Raw genomic sequence first — 21,294 nt, 5'->3', positions numbered from 1 at the left:
ATATACCCAGTAATGGGATGGCTGGGTCAAATGGCATTTCTAGTTCTAGATCCTTGAGGAATCGCTGCACTGTCTTCCACAATGGTTGAACTAGTTTATAGCCCCATCAGCAGTGTAAAAGTGTTCCTGTTTCTCCACATCCTCTCCAGCACCTGTTGTTTCCTGACTTTTTAATGATCGCCTTTCTAACCGGCATGAGATGGTATCTCATTGTGGTTTTGATTTGCATTTTTCTGATGGCCAGCGAAAGAGGACACAAACAAATGGAAGAACATTCCATGCTTATGGATAGGAAGAATCAATATTGTGAAAATGGCCATACTGCGCAAGGTAATTTATAGATTCAGTGCCATGCCCATCAAACTACCAATGACTTTCTTCACAGAATTGGAAAAAACTACTTTAAAGTTCATATGGAACCAAAAAAGAGCCCACATTGCCAAGTCAATCCTAAGCCAAAAGAACAAAGCTGGAGGCATCATGCTATCTGACTTCAAACTATACCACAAGGCTGCAGTAACCAAAACAGCATGGTACTGGTACCAAAACAGAGCTATAGACCAACGGAACAGAACAGAGTCCTCAGAAATAATACCACACATCTACAACCATCTGATCTTTGGCTAACCTGACAAAAACAAGAAATGGGGAAAGGGTTCCCTATTTAATAAATGGTGCTGGGAAAACTGGCTAGACATATGTAGAAAGCTGAAACTGGATCCCTTCCTTACACCTTATACAAAAATTAATTCAAGATGAATTAAAGACTTAAATGTTAGACCTAAAACAATAAAAACCCTAGAAGAAAACCTAGGCAATACCATTCAGGACATAGGCATGTGCAAAAACTTCATGTCTAAAACACCAAAAGCAATGGCAACAAAAGCCAAAATTGACAAATGGGATCTAATTAAACTAAAGAGCTTCTGCACAGCAAAAGAAACTACCATCAGAGTGAACAGGCAACCTACAGAATGGGAAAAAATTTTTGCAATCTACTCATCTGACAAAGGGCTAATATCCAGAATCTACAAAGAACTCAAACAAATTTACAAGGAAAAAACAACCCCACCAAAAGTGGGCAAAGGATACAAACAGACACTTCTCAAAAGAAGACATTTATGCAGACAACTAACGCATGAAAAAATGCTCATCATTACTGGCCATCATAAAATGTTATTTAAAACATTCTCGTCGTTTCTGTCTTAATTTTGTTAGTATGCTACTGTACTAAAGCTGAACAATATAAGTATTGTCCATTCTGTTTATAGACATGTATAGGACATCTGCAGCAGGCAGGGCCTTATCCTAGGGCCGGGAATGTGAAGATGAATGAGCTAACCAAGCTCCACCTCGCTGCCCATAGTGGGGCCACCGTTCACTACTAAGTCCAACCCTCAGAGATTTGCCTTGGTATTAAGAAATGCATCCGAGGCATGCCTAACTTGAACCAAAGCAAGCATCTGTTCTTATTTAAACCTAATAATTGTTTCTTTACAAATTATGGAGAAACTTAGGACAAATGAACCTCAAACTAGATGGCTTGGAGCAAATAGCATGGAAGTAATTTGAAGACCATGTTCTTTTCTTTGTCACATTGACATTCACCCTATAAAATCATGATACTCTTTTCTGCCATGGAACCATTTCTTAAATTTGCATTTCATGATTGTGAAGGTGGTGGTCTCACTGAGACTTGTCATGGTGGGTTGGTGGAGAGGACCGGGGATAGGAATCACTGCAGACCCAGTCTGCAGGGTGCTCAAGGAAACACTGGTAGAAATGGAGGGACCAACTAAAGGAAAATTTTGAATTCAAAATTGAAGAGTTTGGTTCTGTGTTTCCCATAATATGCTTGATAGGAGAAGCAAGCTTTGTAACTGGCTGTGAAATCAGAACACATCTTGGAGTTCTCTTACACCCCAGGGGCCTTTGCAAATCCATGTGATTTAGAAGTTTCACTGAGTGATGGATTTGGTTTATTACGGCTTTGTCAAACCAAGCTAAGCAAATTTGTCATGGGATCTGTACAGCCTGTTGTATAGAGATTGTATAACACCAAGATAGATACTTCTTATCCAGTTCTACTGTACAAGTACTGTTAGACCAAGGTTTAAGTATATTTACATTTTGACATTACATGGTATTTGGTAGTAATAATAATGCCAAAATCTTCTTAAACACCTTCTGTATAGAAACCTTGGTAAAGCAAGGCTGGGCGTGGTGGCTCACACCTGTAATCCCAACACTTTGGGAGGCCAAGGCAGGTGGATCACTTGAGATCAGGAGTTCAAGACCAGCCTGACCAACATGGTGAAACCCCGTCTCTACTAAAAATACAAAATTAGGGCCGGATGCAGTAGCTCATGCCTGTAATCCCAGCACTCTGGGAAGTCAAGATGGGTGGATCACCTGAGGTCAGGAGTTCGAGACCAGCCTAGCCAACATGGTGAAACCCTGACTCTACTAAAAATACAAAAAAGTAGCCAGGCATGGCGGTGCACACCTGTAATCCCAGCTACTTGGGAGGTTGAGGCAGGAGACTTGCTTGGGCCTGGGAGGCAGAGGTTGCAGTGAACCAAGATGGTGCCACGGCACTCCAGCCTGGGCGACAGAGCAAAACTCCTTCTCAAAATAAAAAATAAAAAAATTAGGGTGGGCACAGTACCTTATGCCTGTAATCCCAGCACTTTGGGAGGCCGAAGTAGGTGGATCACTTGAGGTCGGGAGTGCGAGACCAGCCTCGCCAACATCGTGAAACCCCATCTCTACTAAAAATACAAAAAAAATTAGCCAGGTGTAGTGACGTGCACCTTTAGTCCCGGCTACTTGGGAGGCTGAGGTGGGAGAATCGCTTGAACCTGGGAGGCAGAGATTGCAGTGAACCCAGATCATGTCACTGCACTTCAGCCTGAGCGACAGAGTGAGACTCTGTCTCAGAAAAAAAAAAGAAACTTTGGAAAAGCAAATTAATTGCAGTTGATATCTTTAGAAAAAAAGTTTTTATATGCTGGAAAGATGCCCACAATGCAGTAGGTTTTGAGCATTAATTTGGTATAATACTTAAGACTATTTAAAGAACAAAGTTTGTTATAACTGATTTTCTCTTATAACTTATGGAAATTAGTTTTTTTAATTTCATAATTGCTTCATTTCTTGAGAGTAATACGAACCGGATAGCATTCTAGTGGCCTCTGCTGGCATTGCTCTTTTATCAGATTTCTTCCTTCCTGATTTTATGAACCCCTGCTGTCAAATGGCTTTTAATATTTAATTTTTCTTCAAATGCAACATCCTGAAAACAGTTTGGCAGTTGTTTAAAATAGCCATAACTGTAATTAATGCAGGAGTTTTAGGCAAATTAAATTTCTTTTTATTTGAGTTTTTAATCCTTCTATTAACTGTAAACTGAAGGGTATTTGAATTAATGTAATAACTGCAAACAACAAATGTGTTACTAACTTCATATTTTCTTTCTATAAATACAGAGCTTTATTTACAAGAAACATTTAAGCCTTTAGTGAATATATCTCCAGATGCAAGGTAAACTTTTTTTTTCCTTTGAAAACATTCATTCAGATGTATGTGTTTTACCACCATGATAGAAAGAAAGAAACAAATAAACATGTTCTTCATTCTAAACAGGGCCCATGGCCTCCTTAATTCCAGCTACACTGTATGCATTCAGTAAACCTAGCAGCACTAGAAGAATCACAGCCATTGCTGTTGCTAAGGATTGATAATGGGCTAGTAATAGGGTCATACTGAACCATCATGAAGATCTCGGCCAATCTGGGGGGTGTGTTGAAATTGCAGATTCTTGGGCTTTTACCCCTGACCTGCTCAATCAGGATAGGGCCCGGGAATATGCGTTTAAACAACTCCCGTGGCAATTCGGCTCCACACTAGTGTTTAAACATCAGTGTATGTGAGATGTCGGTTCAGATGTGGTCAGAGCGTGAGCTGCCTTCTGTGTAGTCATCTGGCCCATCCTTTTTTATCCAAGCCTTCTGGTTTGGCTGTGATACATTTCCACATTTGTGTAAAAGCATCTTTCAAACTCAAATCCAGTACAGAGAAAGATTAAAGCATTTATTTTCATTTTATTTACAAGTCCTAACAAAAAGATGTAACAGCCTTCTTACTGGCAGTCCCAGGAAAGGCACCAAGTAGAACAGAAGTGTTGGCCCTACAATATCTACTAGCCAGGACGGCCCAGGGTAGAGCCAGTTTGCCCACTCACCAATGCAGGGGGCTTGCTGCTACAGCCTTTGCTCTCTTGCTAATATGATGCATCTGTTTGCTTTTCTAAGGATTTAGGTTATATTGTCTTTCAAATAAAATCACTAAATACACTCTTAAAAAAAACTCCTCTTCCTGGCTGGGTGCAAGGGCTCATGCCTGTAATCCCAGCACTATGGGAGGCCGTGGTCGGTGGATTGCTTGGGCTCAGGAGTTCGAGAGCAGCCTGTGCAACACGGCAAAACCCCATGTCTACAAAAAATAAAGGTGGAGCATGCCAGTAGTCCCAGCTACTCGAGAGGCTGAGGTGGGAGGATCACCTGAACCCGGGAGGTCAAGGCTGCAGTGAGCCATGACAGCAGGCAGCAGAGCAAGACCCTGTCTCACAAAAACAAACCAAAAAAAAAAAAAAAAAATCTCCTCTTCTAGAGATTTGTAGCTTGCACTTGTATTTGAGATATGTTAACATAGATTGTGAAAAATGAAAAATTTGCTGAGATCTCTAATTTAAAACTCGTCCAAAACACTGTAATTATTGTAATGATAAAAACACTGGAAGTGCTTTGAGGCAGGGGTAGTCCAAATGTTCTGATTTTTATTGAAAGCCTCCTAACAACTTTAATGACTTTTCCCACAGCCTCTTCGATGCTGTATACTCCTTGATCAAAAATAAAATCCACAGATTGCCAGTTATTGACCCTATCAGTGGGAATGCACTTTATATACTCACCCACAAAAGAATCCTCAAGTTCCTCCAGCTTTTTGTAAGTTGTTTTTAGCGCTTCTAAAGACATAATTGCATTTACTTATTAAATAATGTACTTCAAGTAAATTGGCTCCTGTTACCCTCAATAGAAGAAATTGTTAGTTTTGAGATCTCCCTTTCTAAACTTCAGTTTCTCAACTTACTACTATCTGAATTGTACTTTCTTAAAGTTGATTCCAATTTAAAAGCAATCACCTTTTAGTGCAAGTATCAAAATAACTTTAAAAACAAAACTCGGCATTCTCTCTTTAAATTAAACATTTATCACCAACATAGGGGAAAGAAGGCAATCTGCAAGTCAGTCTAATTAAGGACTGTTGTACAAGATAAATTGAACGAATATTTAGAGTAAAAATTGCTTTGTGTTGCTTTTATTGGTGTCACAGTGTTAGAAACATGTTCCAAAAAAAATACTGTCCTCAAGATTATCTTATAATAAACTGCAGCAGTGATAGAAAAACCCAAAGCAAATAAAATTTTGACACAAGAATACCATGTTGGCCCAAATAAGGCCTGTATTACCTGCAGGTTTTCTCAGCTGCTTGAAACGAGCTGCCTCCATAGTCATCCAGAACTTTGAGCCTGTTTGGTTGGAAACATTAAAAGAGACTCAGGAAGAACAGAGAGTTTATAAGAGGTTTTTTTATGTTTTCCTTTTAATTACATGTACGGAATTTGAGGTTATAAGTAATCAGTCAAACAGAACCAGTAGAAGGTCTTAGTGGTTCTGAAGAGGTAATTTGAAGAGTTGTTTTTTAAAGAATGTAACAGATATTAAAAATGTACTTCAAATTAGCTTTCCCATTTTCCTCCCCATGGCTTCACCTAAGGACCTAAAATAGCGTTCCGGTGCAGTATGAAGGAGCTGAAGCTCCTGCCCTGGAGGCAGCTGGAGGGACCCCTTTTGCTTACAGAAGCACAGAGGGCTTAGTGATTGAGAGAAATACCTTGTCAATCAACCCAGTCTTATATTTTAATCATTTACATATATAAATAACTTATTTAACCATGCTATGCTAAGAAATAAGGTAGGGAAGAGTAATTTACGAAAAACTATAGTTTGAAGTTTAAGAAAGGCGATAATCTAGGAAAAAAGGATTAGGGATGCATCCATCTGGGAATGCAGCCGCATTAGTAGTTGAAGTTTCATAGGAACAGAGGGAGCATGGAGTGGGAAGGATGTATTCAGGGCCCCCATGTGCCAGGCCCGCAGCTCACTTAATCCTTAGAGTCATTTTTAAATAATATTAATCATGAGAGCTGATTACTGTATGTCCAGCACTGTTCTAAGTACTTGACATAATCTCATCCTTGCTGCTACCCTATCAGGTAGGTATTTTTATTAATCCTATTTTATAGGGATGCAGCTAAGAGAGGTTAAGTAGCTTTGCCAAGGTTGCGTGGCTGGGGAGCGGTAGAGCAAGCGTCGCCGCCGAGCGTTCCTCACTCCTGACGCTTTCCTCCGTGCAGGGGCCGTGGGAGGGAGGCGTTTGCACACCTTGCATACACAGAACACCTGGCTGGGAAACCTGCCCCAAGTTGCGTGGATATTAAGTGGTAGATTTCAAACCCGGGAGTCTCTCCGACTCCCAAGCCCAAACTATTTCTGCTAGTGTGCTGTTGCACAAGAGGGAGTCAAAGCGTGAGATCATTCTTTCGCAGAGCTGCTTTAGATTTTTATCTTCTATAAAAAGGAGAGGAAGTTGCCTCTGCCCAGTACTGCCTCATATTTGGGCCAATATGGTAATTAGAATCATGCTACCAGAATATTCAGCTAACTAAAGGTTTTCAGATAAAAATAGAGAACTTAAAGAAATTTCAGAGCCTGTTTTTTACTGAATTATGAGATCATTTTCTGAGAAAAAAAAAAAGGAGCATTTCCCTTCAAGACATTTGAAAATTAGCCTAAGCATATAGTATGCAACAGGGAATTAGCTATATTGAGATGGACTAGATGACCTAATAGGTCTTTCTTTTTTTTTCTCTAAATTTCTAGGAGTCTCATGATTTGAATGTTGATGAACTCTTTGACTTGAACATTTTGTTTCTTCTAATTGTTCATCTTTTCCTGATAATTATAAGGTACACCAGGAGGATGGAATCAACTATACCCTTTATAAAAGGTGGATTTTTGAAACCGTAGACCTTATTTTGTTATACTCAAACATGATCCTAGACTTTTCTCTCCTGCCATATCCCTCCTCCTTTAAAACAGCCCCCGAAAAGAAAAGTTAATTTTTAAAGATTCTTTTAATTCTGTTCAGCTGGCTTCTTTGTTCCTAGTAGACAAAAATTGGAGCTCTCCAAGGAGAATTCAGGATGTAGAGGCGGGTGGCGTGAGGACTAGCTTAGCAGTGGCTCAGATAGCTGCTGTCAAATGCTTTGGGTTTGGAAATGTGTGGGTTCTTAATAAATATTACTTAATCCTGACAGCAGGACCAGAAATTTAACATGAACAATAAAGAATAAAGGATTCAATTCTTGATGGCTTACAGGTCTTAATATCCCAAATAGACCTGTTCTTCCCTGGTTCTATGCATGTTTTTAGTGAGTGAAGGGGAGATGGAAAAATGTTACAGTGTTAATGCTTTGCAAGAATTTGTGAGTGGTTAAATATAAGCATAGACATACAGACTGGTTCAAACAAAAGATACAGTTCTTTGTAATTTCTCATGTGAATTCAGGCATCCAGGTAGACTGTTAGAAAAAACTAACTTTAATTTGTTGAACATACTTTTTCATTCAAATCTGGACATTTGAACGTGAAAAGGGTGTGTTCTGAGTCTAGAACATTTGCGCTTGTCTTCCTGTTTAGATGTCTGATATGCCAAAGCCTGCCTTCATGAAGCAGAACCTGGATGAGCTTGGAATAGGAACGTACCACAACATTGCCTTCATACATCCAGACACTCCCATCATTAAAGCCTTGAACATATTTGTGGAAAGACGAATATCAGCTCTGCCTGTTGTGGATGAGTCAGGTTTGTGTGTTTGGCGCTGACAGTCAGACAGAAATAATTGTTTATCTCAGGGTGCAATTATTGTGAGATGACCTGGCACAGGAGATACGTGGGGAAAATGAAAACTTGGATATGGTGAATAAATTCAGCAGCAAGGGGCACAAAGGGTCATACAAATGTTTAATTGGTTTATTTTCATATGTCCATTAAAATATGATTTTATAGCTAAGTCTCCAGTTAAAAATAGACAAGGTTATTTATCAGCTTTTAACTTTTAGTAATTATGTCATTAAAACTGATTTTAAATGAGTTTCTTTTTTAAGACATTTTTCTAACATATATTTTTCATTTTTAGGAAAAGTTGTAGATATTTATTCCAAATTTGATGTAATTGTAAGTATTTTAATTTTGTTCGATCTGTCACCTAGAATGCATTTTAAACATTCATGTAATGTGTTTTTATGTTTTTCTCTTGTTTCTAAATTTAATAATTTCTAACCTTTTGGGGTGTGAGGATATTATCAGAATTTTATAGACCTTCTATAGTAATTGTACTTTCAATATGCATTGGTTTAGCAATTAGTTATATATTAGCAGCATTTTATAATTCCTTGTCTTTACAATACATGCATATTTTATGCACTGCTGTGTGTGTATGTATTTTCAATGTTCTTGTTTCCCAGAAGGAGGCCTGATTTATTCACCTCTAGGCGTACGCATAGTGCACACGTGGACTCATGACTCCTTTGTCGGGCACATCCCATTGCTTACTGATTGGGAGCCACTGTTCTAAAGAAGAAAAGGGGACTGACACTTTATAGCCCCAAACCTGCATGCCATTTTTTGCCACAATGCTGACCCCACATTGAACATTCTTTTGCAGCTGTCTCAAACCCTTTGCTTCACACTATTCTGTTATGTTAAACATAATAGTCACCGAGAAATATGCTGATGGGCATTTTGGTTGAGTGGGACCCACTAAAATGAATGAGAGCCCCATGCAGCCGTTTGGATCCATGGGGCTCGTCAAGCCTGTTCTTCCTCCATGGTTGCTTGATCCCCCTGGGCCCCCCAAATTCTTCCCAGCAGAAACCTTGTTCCCCAGGGAGCTCGTTGAGAAGGTCCATTGCTGCAGCATCTCCAGTCCTGTGGCACTCACCACCCTTTACAGGTGTCAGCTCACCTTGCCAGAGATTTTATCTGTGCGTGGTAGAGAGCATTAGAGGGTAAAAATGGGGGGCAATCTTTGGCAGGATGTGCTATCAAAGTTTAACAGTGTTGCTTCGTCAGGAAGGTAGACCTCGTAACATGATTATCTTTCATTGTGATTGATACATTGATGAAATAACAGTACCAATGGTATGTTGTAAGCCAGAACGAACGTCTGATGTATGCAGATACTAAATTCAGATAAGCATTAAAGTTTTTAGAAATCAGGCTGTCTTAAGCTCACTAATTTTGGTCATTGAAGTGAACTGAAATGAAAGGATATAGTTTATTCTCTTGCTTCATTCCAGAATCTTGCTGCTGAGAAAACGTACAATAACCTAGATATCACAGTGACCCAGGCCCTTCAGCACCGCTCACAGTATTTTGAAGGTGTTGTGAAGTGCAATAAGCTGGAAATACTGGAGACCATTGTGGACAGAATAGTGAGAGCTGAGGTGAGACGGCTTTCCCAGTCCTGCTCCCCCGAAGGCCACTGCAGCAAGTCCCCAGGAGTGAATGGTGCCTCCGGAAGCCTGACTCTCAGGAAGGGCCCAGCGAGGCAGCCTCCAAGTTCAGTCGGATGGGATTCTCTCCTGTCCCAGAACCTGGCACACTAGTGGCACATAGGCAGTCTCTAAAGATTTGTTGAATTGAATTGAAAAGTCATGATATTATAGCTGAATCAAATAAACTGGTAAGATACATTCATAGTTTAAACTGTATAGGTTTGACAGCCTGGACAACATAAGAAGACCTTGTCTCTACTAAAAATAAAAATAAATTAGCCGGGCATGGTGGCTTGGACCTGTAGTCATGGCTAATAGGGAAGCTGAGGAAGGAGGATCACTTGAATCCAAGAGCATGAGATTTCAGCGAGCTGTGGTGGTGCCACTGCACTCCAGTCTTGGCAACAGAGCCAGACCCTGTCTCTAAATAGATCTGTGTGTCTATATCTATAGATACATTTTGTTTTGAGAAAACAAAAGTTGTCCCGGAAGCTTTAAGTTCCATTTGAGTATTTATGAATTCAAAATCTAAAGTGCGAAATGTATATTTTAACTAAGTGAATGATAAATCAATAAAACTTTTTTCTCTCTTCCCACCGGTATCTCTTTTTCCTCAATTAGATAAATAGCAAATAATCTAGTAACTCCCAGGTTCCTGCACCTCAGCAGTCCGATTTCCTTAGACTTTAATGCTTACAGGATTTTAAAATATACTTTGTGTAACACCCTAAATAAAAGACTCCGTCTAAAAAAAAATTCCTTCACAAGATGACTCCACACAGAAGGACCAAAAAAATAAGTTTTTAGCTTTCATGTAGCTAGGAGAAGGGTGTACAGTATCGGTGATGATTCCATTTATTTATATGACACAAATAGAGCACTAACTTTTAGGTACCTCCAACAAGGGACATACGTAAGTTTGACTCAGCAGCAGATGACAAGAAAATATTTGGGAAGTCCTTTCAATCTGAAAGAACTACTTGATTCTCTGGGTGAGATGGTTTCCCTTGACCTTCAGAGTTCAAGAGATAACTGTTTAATATCCACTATTGAAATGTGTTCAGTGTAGAAGACAAATGTGAACTGTCATTTTAAGGTGTGATTATAGTTAGCAAATAATTGTGCTGTGTTATATCACAGGATTACTGATGAACCTAAAAGCTTTTTCAGAGAAACGTTTAAAAGAAATTTGTGTTGACTGCCATGAGAAAGATGACCAAGCCATTATTATTATTTACCTAAGGCAAGCTATAACAGGAACATCACCAACACAGTATTATTTGAGACAAAATATAAAAACTGGATTTCCCCCTCTTCCTATCTCCTTTCTGTGTCCCTGTTTTCTACCGGGGTATCGCTGTTCAATACAGAGAGGGTCTCCCAGGGCACAGCTGGCACAGAGCTGCCTTGGCCCCAGTTCTGAAGCCTTTTTTTTTTTTTTTGAGATGAAGTCTCATTCTGTTGCCCAGGCTGGAGTGCAGTGGCGCAATCTTGGCTCGCTGCAACCTCTGCCTCCCAGGTTCAAGCGATTCTCCTGCCTCAGCCTCCTGAGTAGCTGGGATTGCAGGCATGCACCACCATGCCCGGCTAATTTTTGTGTGTTTTTAGTAGAGACTGGGTTTCACCATGTTTGGCTGGTCTTGAGCACCTGATCTTGTGATCTGCCCACCTTGGCCTCCCAAAGTGCTGTGATGACAGGCGTGAGCCACCGCGCCCAGCCGTTCTGAAGTTTTTAAGAGAATAGTGACGCTGCTCCCTTCCTGTGGATAAAATGCCTCTTACAGAAACACCACAAAACACTCTGCAGTCGCTCATCAGAGATTTCAGAGTAGAAAACTAGAGATGAACGCAATCTATCCCACTTCATTATAGCTCGTTTATCCTCTTGAATGCGATTCTTAACATATGAACTTCACAGAGAAAGGCACTGCAGAAAATAAAACCCTTGTAAGAACCGCGACCTTGTTTCTTCATTTCCGTCATCATCTGGACTTCCGTCCCATGTATTAATAAGACAAGTACCTGATAGTTATTAGAAACTGACATACAACTTTTAGAAATTAAAACTGTTATGTTTAAGAGCATGTTACAGCTACATTGTGCTTCGTGTTTTGAGGTGTCTTTTCTGTATTAATATTTTGAAAATTGAAAACTCAGCAGTGCATAGCTAGCTCTTTTTTCTTAAAAGTAATCAAGCAAATCAGCTTGAATTAGAGACAAATCAGTGTCATTAGAGACGGTAGACAGATAGTTTTCCCCTGTTTCCTTCTCCTGCCTGTGTCCCTGTTTTCCACCAGGGCTGTGACTGTTCAGTACGGAGTGGGTCTTCCAGGTAATCAGACAGTAATACATTGAATATTAGAGCCCAGCGTCCTCGTATGGGTCTGTCTGCTGCTACTTTCCCTCATTTATTCATTTATGGGATGTGTATGTGTGTGTGTTGCTTTTTTCTTTTTTTTGAGACAGGGTTTCACTCTTGTCACCCAGACTGGAGTGCAGTGGTGTGATCTTGGCCCACTGCACCCTCCACTTCCCGGGCTCAAGCAATCCTCCCACCTCAGCCTCCCAAGTAACTGGGACCACAGGTGCGCACCAGCAGACCCAGCCGCTGTCTAATTTTTTTAAAGATGATGTCTCACTATATTCCCCAGGCTGGAGGGATGTGTTTATCATATAAAAACATGACATGACATTTTTTCCTAATGTCCATTTTAAACTTTTTTTAAATGTTAATTTTCACGTGTCCTGCTTTTCTCTTTCGCAGGTCCATCGGCTGGTGGTGGTAAATGAAGCAGATAGTATCGTGGGTATTATTTCCCTGTCGGATATTCTGCAAGCCCTGATCCTCACACCAGCAGGTAAAATGCTGGTTTCTGACCTTTGCCATCGGCATCTAGGAAGGGTGGGGGGCAGAACAGGAAGTGCAGCATTTAAACCATCATTTCTCCACCACCCACCTACAGATCAAGGCTTTGACTATGTTACTTTGTAAACCGTTTCCGTTTTCTTTTCAGTCGTGAGGTTTAAGCGTTCTGCGTGAGTGGGGAAACTGTATAGAACGTATTCTAAGTTAAGAGCATCCTATCAAGGTCCAGTGGCTCCTAAATGACTTGGGAGCCATTGCCGTGTTCATCATAACCTTTTCCACTGAAAAGACCTCTTCAGTTGTGCTTTGTGGGAGAACTAGTGAAACGTAAGAAACATAGAGGGAATGTCATTGGCTTCTACTGATACCTTCATCTTTCCTTAAAGAGAAAAAAAACCTTGTATTTTGAGTAGATAAAACAGAATACTTACACAAACTTTTATTCATTAATATTGTACAGAAATTACATTCACTTTCAAGTAGAGTGTGGTTCAACTCATTTTCTGACAGACTGACTTTGAGCAGCCCCCAGGGTCTCAGACAGCCAGGAGCAGAGAGAGGAGGAGAGGGCTTTAGACAAGAAGAGCTGGCCTTCCTCTCATTTCACACACTCAGTAGTAAGAGGTGGGCTTCAGAGTTCTGAAAACCCCAGCCCTCCCTTCCCTCTTCCTCCTCTTCCCATCCCTGCACCTCCCCAGCCCAGTCAAATATGAACAACCCAGCCTTTGTCAGGGCCACATGGACCCAGTGTGGGAGCAAACCAGCATGCCCTTTGAACTCTCAGAATCAAATATTAAATGGTGTGTGTACTACAGTATTGATTTCTCTTTAGTTCAGAAATTTCAGCTAAGACTAGTTTCTACAGTCTGTAACCCAAAAATACCTACCCTAAAGGAATCTTCACCACCTGCAAGAAACATGTCTCATTCGCTAAATGAGAAAACCAAGAGAAATTCCAGGATGGCAGTGATTTTTCAGAGGTGGGCCTCAGGCCAGGCATCATCACCGCCACCTGGAATTTATTAGGAAATGTTCACGCTGGGGCCCCGCCCCGAATCCACTGAATCAGAAACTCTAGAAATGGGGCCTGGTGCAGTCACTTGCAAACTTCAAGTGTTTGAAAGACCTGAATCTCACAATGGTCTTTATAATCATGAAATATTAAGAACTAAACGCATGTCAACGCCATAAAACTGGAAATAATCCAAATATCTTTGAAAAGAAGAATGGATAAATTGTGTCACATTCATTCGATGGAATACGACACAGCATTGAAAACGAACAGTGCAGCTGTGGAGGAATCTCACAGGCAACATTGAACAGGGGGAACCCGACTCACCCAGACCATCGTATTAAATTCATATAAATTTCCGAGCTGGCATAACTGCACAGCACATTCGCGCTCACTAGAAAAAGTCCTCTTTGGGCAGATTTATCCCCACAGGTATATAGCTCAGCACCTTCAGAAAAAGCCCGTTTCCAGCCCTGGACCAAGGGACACAGTCGGCCCAGCAGGGTCAGGCTGAATGTCAGCTCTTGGCTGTCTCTGGACATTACAAAAAGAGTAAACAAGTCAAGTGATTCATCCTCTCTGTTTCTTGATATCTCAAACCATAAGAATGAGACGGTTGTACTGGATGAGTTCAAATTTCCATCCAGATTTGGTATTTCAAAAATTCTAAGTCATTGCAATGCCCCTCCCATGCCTGCTGGCGCAGGGAGGAATCTATTTCCAGCTGGAATTTGGAATGTATGTTACCATAGAAATTGTGCCGTGAAGATGGGGGTAGCTGGATTGGAATTCCTTATGATGCAGTGTATACAACACGATTCGTTGAGGAAAATATTCCACATTACTAATAACTGGATTGCATGTGAACTTTTGGAGTGGGACGCCTGCATCTGATCAACAGTCGCTGACGTGCTTCCGTGTGCGGGAGACAGCCGGCTCCAAGCAGCGAACGAGGAGGCCCCCACTGTGAGGCCAAGTCCCAGCCGTCCCACCCGAGCACTGTCACCGTAAGCAAGTCACTTCACCTCCTTCAGCCTCAGTTTCTTCAGTGGAGAAGGAGCGGGCTGATACAGGCCCGTCTCCCTCCTAGGATGCTATGAGAAAAGCTGAAAGCCGTGCATGAGGCTTTCATGTGTGTGCGATGAGGCGCGGTGCCCGGGACCAGCACTGTTAGGTGGTTGTCCGTGGAATAGTCAGTAAGAGGCAGTTTGATGAAGCGTCTGCTGTTACTCGATTGAAAGGTACTAGTGGTGACTCTTTCCACTAGGCAATGGCCACCATTCCCCATAGGGATGCTGGTTCAACACAATAACATCTTCTCTCTTTCAGAAAGTTTTTAGCAGTAGTTCATTGTCAAATTAGACTGCCCAAATGAACCTGTGTGTGCGTGCATCCAGTGCGTGGGCAGTCTGATGCTAGGAGCTACAATGTTTTAGCCACATATTCTAATAGATTGCCGATGTCTTTCAGGGGTCTAGCATCTGGTGAAAAAATAGGAGAGAAACTCCTGTGATGAGAAAAATAGTAGCTCTCCTGCCAATCCACTGTGGAATGTCCTAGCCAGATACTTGTTAGGTGCAATTATCCTTAGGAATACTATAAAGCTTTTACTTTATTTTATTTTATTTTATTTTATTTTATTTATTTCATTTATTTTTTTACTTTGAGACAGCGTTTCAGTCTTGTCACCCAGGCTGGAGTGCAATGGTGTGGTCTCGGCTCACTGCAACCTCTGCCTCCGGATTCAAGCAATTCTCCTGCCTCAGCCTCTCAAGTAGCTGGGATTACAGGTGCCCACCACTACGCCCAGCTAATTTTTGTCTTTTTAGTGGAGACAGGGTTTCACCATGTTGGCCAGGCTGGTCTTGAACTCCTGACCTCAGGTGATCCGCCCGCCTTGGCCTCCCAAAGTGCTGGGATTATAGATGTGAGCCACCGCGCCTGGCCTAAGCTTTTTTTTAACACATATTTGTAAGTGTGCACAACTGAAATACTTCACACCTTCACTAAAACATACCTACATATTTCTTAGTAAATTTTTTTAGGAGTGGAGCTCTTTTTTTCCAAATTAAATCTAACATATTTAAAATGACAAGATGTTACATGGATCCAAGCTGCAGGAACGATTGGGTGGGAGACGGGAGCTTGGGCCACCTGCTCCTTCCCACGTTGCCCTCCTCTGAAGCCTCTGGATCATCCTCCTAAGGTACTGCCAGGCACAGGTAGAAACCCCTGGGGGAGAGAACCCTGCTATTACCATGAGCTTTGAAACTTTCATCTTCCATCCACTGACAGGTGCCAAACAAAAGGAGACGGAAACAGAGTGACCGCCGTGAATGTAGACGCCCTAGGAGGACTTGAACAAAGTTTCTGGGTCACGTTTTGCCTCATGAACACTGGCTGCAAGTGGTTAAGAATGTATATCAGGGTTTAATGATGGGTATTTCTTCCAGTGATGTTGGAATTAAGCTTAAAAAAGAAAGATTTTATGTGCTTGAAGATTCAGGCTTGCATTAAAAGACTGTTTTCAGACCTTTGTCTGACGGATTTTAAATGCTGTATGTCATTAAAGTGCACTGTGTCCTGAAGTTTTCATTATTTTTCATTTCAAAGAGTTCACTGGTATGGAACAGGTGATGCGACATAAGGTGAGTGCACGGCACGTTCAGATCACAGTGCCTTATGTCCGAATACAGCAATATGTCACCTCTGCGGCCGGGGCGCACGCGTGCGAAGCCACACCGAGCTTGAATGTGGAAGTCTTTGAACCTTTTACCAAATCAGTTTGTTTTCATTAGATTTGTCAAAAAGTTGTCATTTGAATATAACTAATTACTTTAAAACTGTAATGACACTTTTACACGTAAGTGTTTTGTTCTGGGCTACCGTGTAAACGAGGCTGCTTTACAACAGCTTTATTTATTTTTACATTCATGCCATTTTTTTACACATCTTTTGGTGGGGTAAACTTCACCACATCCATGAATAAACTCTCAGTTATTTTGAAATGGCAAATTTCTCATTATTTAAGTTTGGATCTGGAAAGGACATGACTTCTGAAGCAGCCGCTGCTGGGTTTTCAGAGCTGAGGTCTCTCAAAATGTGTAGGAGACATTGCCGTCAGGCGGGAGCCAAGTGCCGGGAAGATGTCTATTTTTTTTCTTGTGTATTAAAATGTAAAATCATGATGTTTGTATGACTGCTGATGCGATGTTTTTGTAAATTTTATTGTGGCATATACAGTATCGTCATACAGTTGAAGAGAAACAATGTTTCCTAATGTAAGTGCTCTGAAAATGTTGACACTGTATATATATATATATGAGGATAGTTTGGGTTTTTTTTGTTTTTGGGTTTTTTTTTTCAGATTGAAAAATTAAAGTAAATCCTACTATCTACCATTTTGTTAAAGAAGTTATTTAAAATGCCTTGTATTTCAGCACTTATCAATTAAAACTCTACATGCAGTTTTCCACTTAGCTATTTCTCCCCAAATAAAGAAGTACATGAATTTCATCTCTTTTCCGTTATCAGGAAAAAGAGTCAGGGTTTAATTCGTAAACTCTCTCTCTCCACTGTTGAGGATGAATATATTATTATTTTATTTTATTTTTTTGAGACAGAGTCTTGCCGTGTCGCCCAGGCTGGAGTGCAGTGGCACGATCTTGGCTCACTGCAACCTCTGCCTCCCGGGTTCAAGTGATTCTCCTGCCTTAGCCTCCCAAGCAGCTGGGATCACAGGCGTGTACCACCACGCCCAGCTAATTTTTTTTTTTTTAATTGTATTTTTAGTAGAAATGGGGTTTCACCATGTTGTCCAGGCTGATCTCAAACTTCTGACTTCAGGCGATCCACCCGTCTCAGCCTCCCAGAGTGCTGGGATTACAGACATGAGGGCACTGCACCCAGCCAAGTATGAACATGTCTAATTTAAAATTGCCACACAGGTTTTTTGCATGTGTGCTAAGTTGCAGTGTTTTCATTTCCTAGTAGGCCAAATATGAGAGAGACAGCAAATGTGTATGTTTTCCCATAGAAACGATAGTGGCTGTGATTTAAGCTAATGGTAATATTTGGGAGAAAGGAAAAAGTCACAAAGTTGCCAAAACAACGCAATTTTGAAACTCAAAGAATTTATCAATCTGTTCCTTGTTTGTGTGCCCAACACATGAGTGTGTGTGCAGACTACATATCTACATACAGGTGATGTGGCACATACACAGGTACAGTCATGGGCCGTGTACAGATGCTTCAGTCAAGGACAGACTGCATATGCTACAGTGGCCCCACAAGATTATAATACCATCTTTTTACGGTACCTTTTCTATGTCTACATGCACAAATACCATTGTGTTACAATTGTCTACAGTAACATGCTGTACAGTTTGGTAGCCTGGGAGCCATAGGCCACACCGTATAACCCAGGCGTGTAGTGGGCTGCCCCATCTAGGTTTGTGCAAGCACACTCCATGATGGTCACACAAAGATGAAATCACCCAGGCCAGGCGCGTAATCCCAGCACTTTGGGAGGCCGAGGCAGGTGGATCACCTGAGGTCAGGAATTCGAGACCAGCCTGGCCAACATGGTGAAACCCCGTGTCTACTAAAAATACAAAAATTAGCCAGGCATGGTGGTGGGCGCCTGTAATCCCAGCTACTTGGGAGGCTGAGGCAGGAGAATCACTTGAACATGGGAGGCAGAGGCTGCAACGAGCTGAGATCGCATCACTGCACTCCAGCCTGGGTGACGAGCTAGACTTCGTCTAAAAAAAAAAAAAAAATGAAATCACCTAACAACACATTTCTCGGTGCATTCCCATGGGTAAGCAACACATGACTATAGGTAACTATGTGCATAGTTACATAGATGATGTGGCATGTATCTAGATGTGTAGGTGACACGGCATGTTTTTGCTTTAGAAAAGGGTTTTGGGCCACGTAGAAAGGTCCTTGCGATTCCTATTCCCGTGAGGCTCGTTCAGCAGAGCTTGGTCTCCCTCAAGCGAGCTTGTTTCAGGCTCCTGAGTGGCACAGAGGCACCAGGCACGGCATGGCTCCCCACAGGCCTCTTGCTGGGGCTTGGCCTTGAAGAATTCTCTTCCTGTTGTCAGACTACAACTAAGAAAGGCCTGTACCATCTTCCAGCGAAGGGCTGGCATTTGTTCCTCGCAAATGGGGAAGACCTGGCTGTGGTGAGCGTGCTGCTCCTGCTCGGTGCCTTTGTAGGAATAAGGGAAAGTAGGGCCAAGCCTAGTTAAAGGCCACGCATTGGTAAATATGTATTAAAGGAGAGATTTGAAGGGAATACGTTTTAAGTAGTTCTAGATAGAGAAACCCTTACTGGCTGGCCCGCAGGTGTCTGCCCTGACCTCGTCATGGTGAGGCTCGCAGGGACCCCATGGGCACTGGCTCCCTGTGCTGTCCCACCCCCGCCCTGAGGCGGAGCTGAGAGCACTTGAGAGGATTGTCCTGAATGTCACCTGGGTGGGTGGTGGATAAGGGCAGGTGCGTGTCACAAATCAAGGACGTTGGTTCTGTTTCGCATTCTAATCTCTAAGAGTTTATAATGTAAATGTATTGAACTGATAGAATTTCTTAGAACATTTCTTAGGAGGGTTTAGTCTTCTAAACTCAGGGAAGCAGACAGTCTTCATGGTCAGGGGAGATTCTGTTCCCCAGGGGGGCATTTGGCAATGTGGAAACATCTTCGGTTGTCACAACTCGGGGTGGAGAGAGGGGGCTGCGATGGGCCAGGCCCTGCTCCTCTGCCCACGCCTAGGCCCCCTAGCTCGCTCATTCAAGCCACCTCCTCGGCCTGGCAGGCACTGGGGGGCGAAAGACTGGATGGGAGCTGTCCCAGGCACACAGCGGCGGCGGGCTCTCAGCCGGGCTGACGCTGCACTCTGAGCAGCTTCCTTCCTTTCCTACTGTCCCTCTCCTCACCTGTGCCCTTTGGGCCAGTGGGGAAGAAGCGACCAGAGCCAGCCCTGCGCTTGTGGCCGACTTGTCTGAGCTGCAGAGAACAGAGGAGACACGGAGCGATGCTCCCCCAGGGGCCTCACTCACCCGCCAGGCAAGGGGAGAGGGTGGCAGACGAGGAGCCCTCACCTCTGTCTACAGCCCTGCCCCTGGGCACCTCACTCCTGTTTCCAACACAGCCTCCTTCACCTCTGCTCCTCCAGACACAAAGCAGAAAAGCTAGGAACCTCCTCGTTTTCTGTGCATTTTTAAATCCTCCTCCCCACCCCTTTGAAAAGACCTCTAAGAGGGCAGCATTTCCAACTTTGAATGCATTTGAGTTGTAAGCCCTAAGAGGTGTCCCTTCCAAATTATGGCCACTATGCCTGGCTGCATTTTTAAACCAAAATTGAATCACTTCAGTGCTGGGAAACCCTGACTGCCTAGAGAATCCAGCCTTATCTCCTGAGCTGGGAGATGGAGACCCTCACTGGCCTCTGCCCACTCTGATGCACTCCCCTGCACTCCAGAAGGATCCCCAGCTTCCACACTTGCCTGCCTGCGCCCTGTCTCCAGATTCTCCATCTAGAGCAATTCTGTTCATCTCTCAAGGCCTGAATCAAATACGACTTCTGCTGTGACCCTCCCCAGCAAACAGAGGCCCCCTCCCTCTGTGCTGCACAAGACCCGCCACACGCACACAGCTGTATTTATTGGAAGTCACTGTCCCTACCCTACCCTCACTCCCTCCTGGCCAGTGGAGAGCAGTGGTTGAAAGCAGCCGGCGTCTGGAGTCAGAGGAGGGTTTGCTACCCAGCACTGCTGTCACTGCCAGAAAGCTGTTGTGCAATCCCTTACCTTGCTTAGACTGGTTTTTCTCACCTGGCAAGTTGTTTATAGGCAACAGCACTTTGCAGCTCTAAAGGACCATATGAATGTTAGTAGCAGTTGTTGACACGGTAGTCCCCCGAGTCCTTTGAGGAGGGTGACCTGTTCATCTCGATGCTCTGAGCTCTGGCAAGGATCCGGCATGTGGCAGGTGCTCGACTGATGTCTGTTCAGAGTCTGGACAGTGACTGGTGAAGGCCAGCACATGTACGTGGATTTTGGCGCTGGCGCAACGTCCCCATCGCACAAAGCTTTTGCCTCTAGATTGCCAGTTGACTCGATAAAGTTAGAGAGATGCCACCTAATCTGCAGCGTTACAGACAAATCCAGAGGTGGCCAAGTGCACAGACCGACCGTGCACAAGGAACACGATGTCCCGTGTGTGGAGGGAGCCCCCCTTGCCTTTTAGGAGAAGGGAGGAAAGTGTCCCAGTGCCTGCGCAGAAAGAAAAGCAAGGCTGGCTCCGGGAGCCAGAAGTACAAAAGACTGCGCCTCACCTCCACTGAGGGAGACATTTGATGGGCTCATTCCTGAGCCTCTTGAAATCCAAACCTGCGATTCCATGATGTTGCGAGAATCTCCTGTACCATCTCTGGTCCTTGTCTTACTTTTGCCAGATGAAACAATTTCCAGACACTTTTTTTAAAGTACTGTTTTAGGGGCCAGATGCTGTGACTCATACCTCTAATCCCAGCAGTTTGGGAGACCAAGGGAGGAGGATCACTTGAAGCTGGGAGTTCAAAACCAGCCTGGGCAACACAGTGAGACCCCGTCTCTACAAAAAATAAAAAAAATAACTGGTGTAGTGATGTGTGCCTGTGGTCCCAACCACGCCGGAGTCTGGTGGGAGGATCAGTTGAGTCCAAGAAGATCAATGCTGCAGTGAG

General features: G+C 42.9%; 1 protein-coding gene across 1 annotated transcript in view; it reads left to right on the top strand.

Annotated features, from left to right (window-relative positions):
• The window catches only part of PRKAG2 (protein kinase, AMP-activated, gamma 2 non-catalytic subunit), a 320,828-nt gene extending 303,866 nt beyond the window's left edge, over positions 1-16,962 (top strand). The window contains exons 10-16 of the mRNA XM_011941517.1: positions 3,489-3,543; positions 4,880-5,006; positions 7,824-7,989; positions 8,324-8,361; positions 9,486-9,632; positions 12,448-12,541; positions 15,857-16,962. Coding sequence (XP_011796907.1) covers positions 3,489-3,543; positions 4,880-5,006; positions 7,824-7,989; positions 8,324-8,361; positions 9,486-9,632; positions 12,448-12,541; positions 15,857-15,888 — 659 coding nt within the window. The 3' untranslated portion in view covers positions 15,889-16,962. The remainder of the gene's footprint in view (positions 1-3,488; positions 3,544-4,879; positions 5,007-7,823; positions 7,990-8,323; positions 8,362-9,485; positions 9,633-12,447; positions 12,542-15,856) is intronic.
• Positions 16,963-21,294: the final 4,332 nt, after the last annotated feature.

This window comes from Colobus angolensis, unplaced genomic scaffold (assembly GCF_000951035.1).
Source record: "Colobus angolensis palliatus isolate OR3802 unplaced genomic scaffold, Cang.pa_1.0 Scaffold2, whole genome shotgun sequence".
NCBI lineage: Eukaryota > Metazoa > Chordata > Mammalia > Primates > Cercopithecidae > Colobus > Colobus angolensis.
Note: the sequence above shows the minus strand (reverse complement) of the source record. Positions and strands in the feature narration are given on the sequence as shown.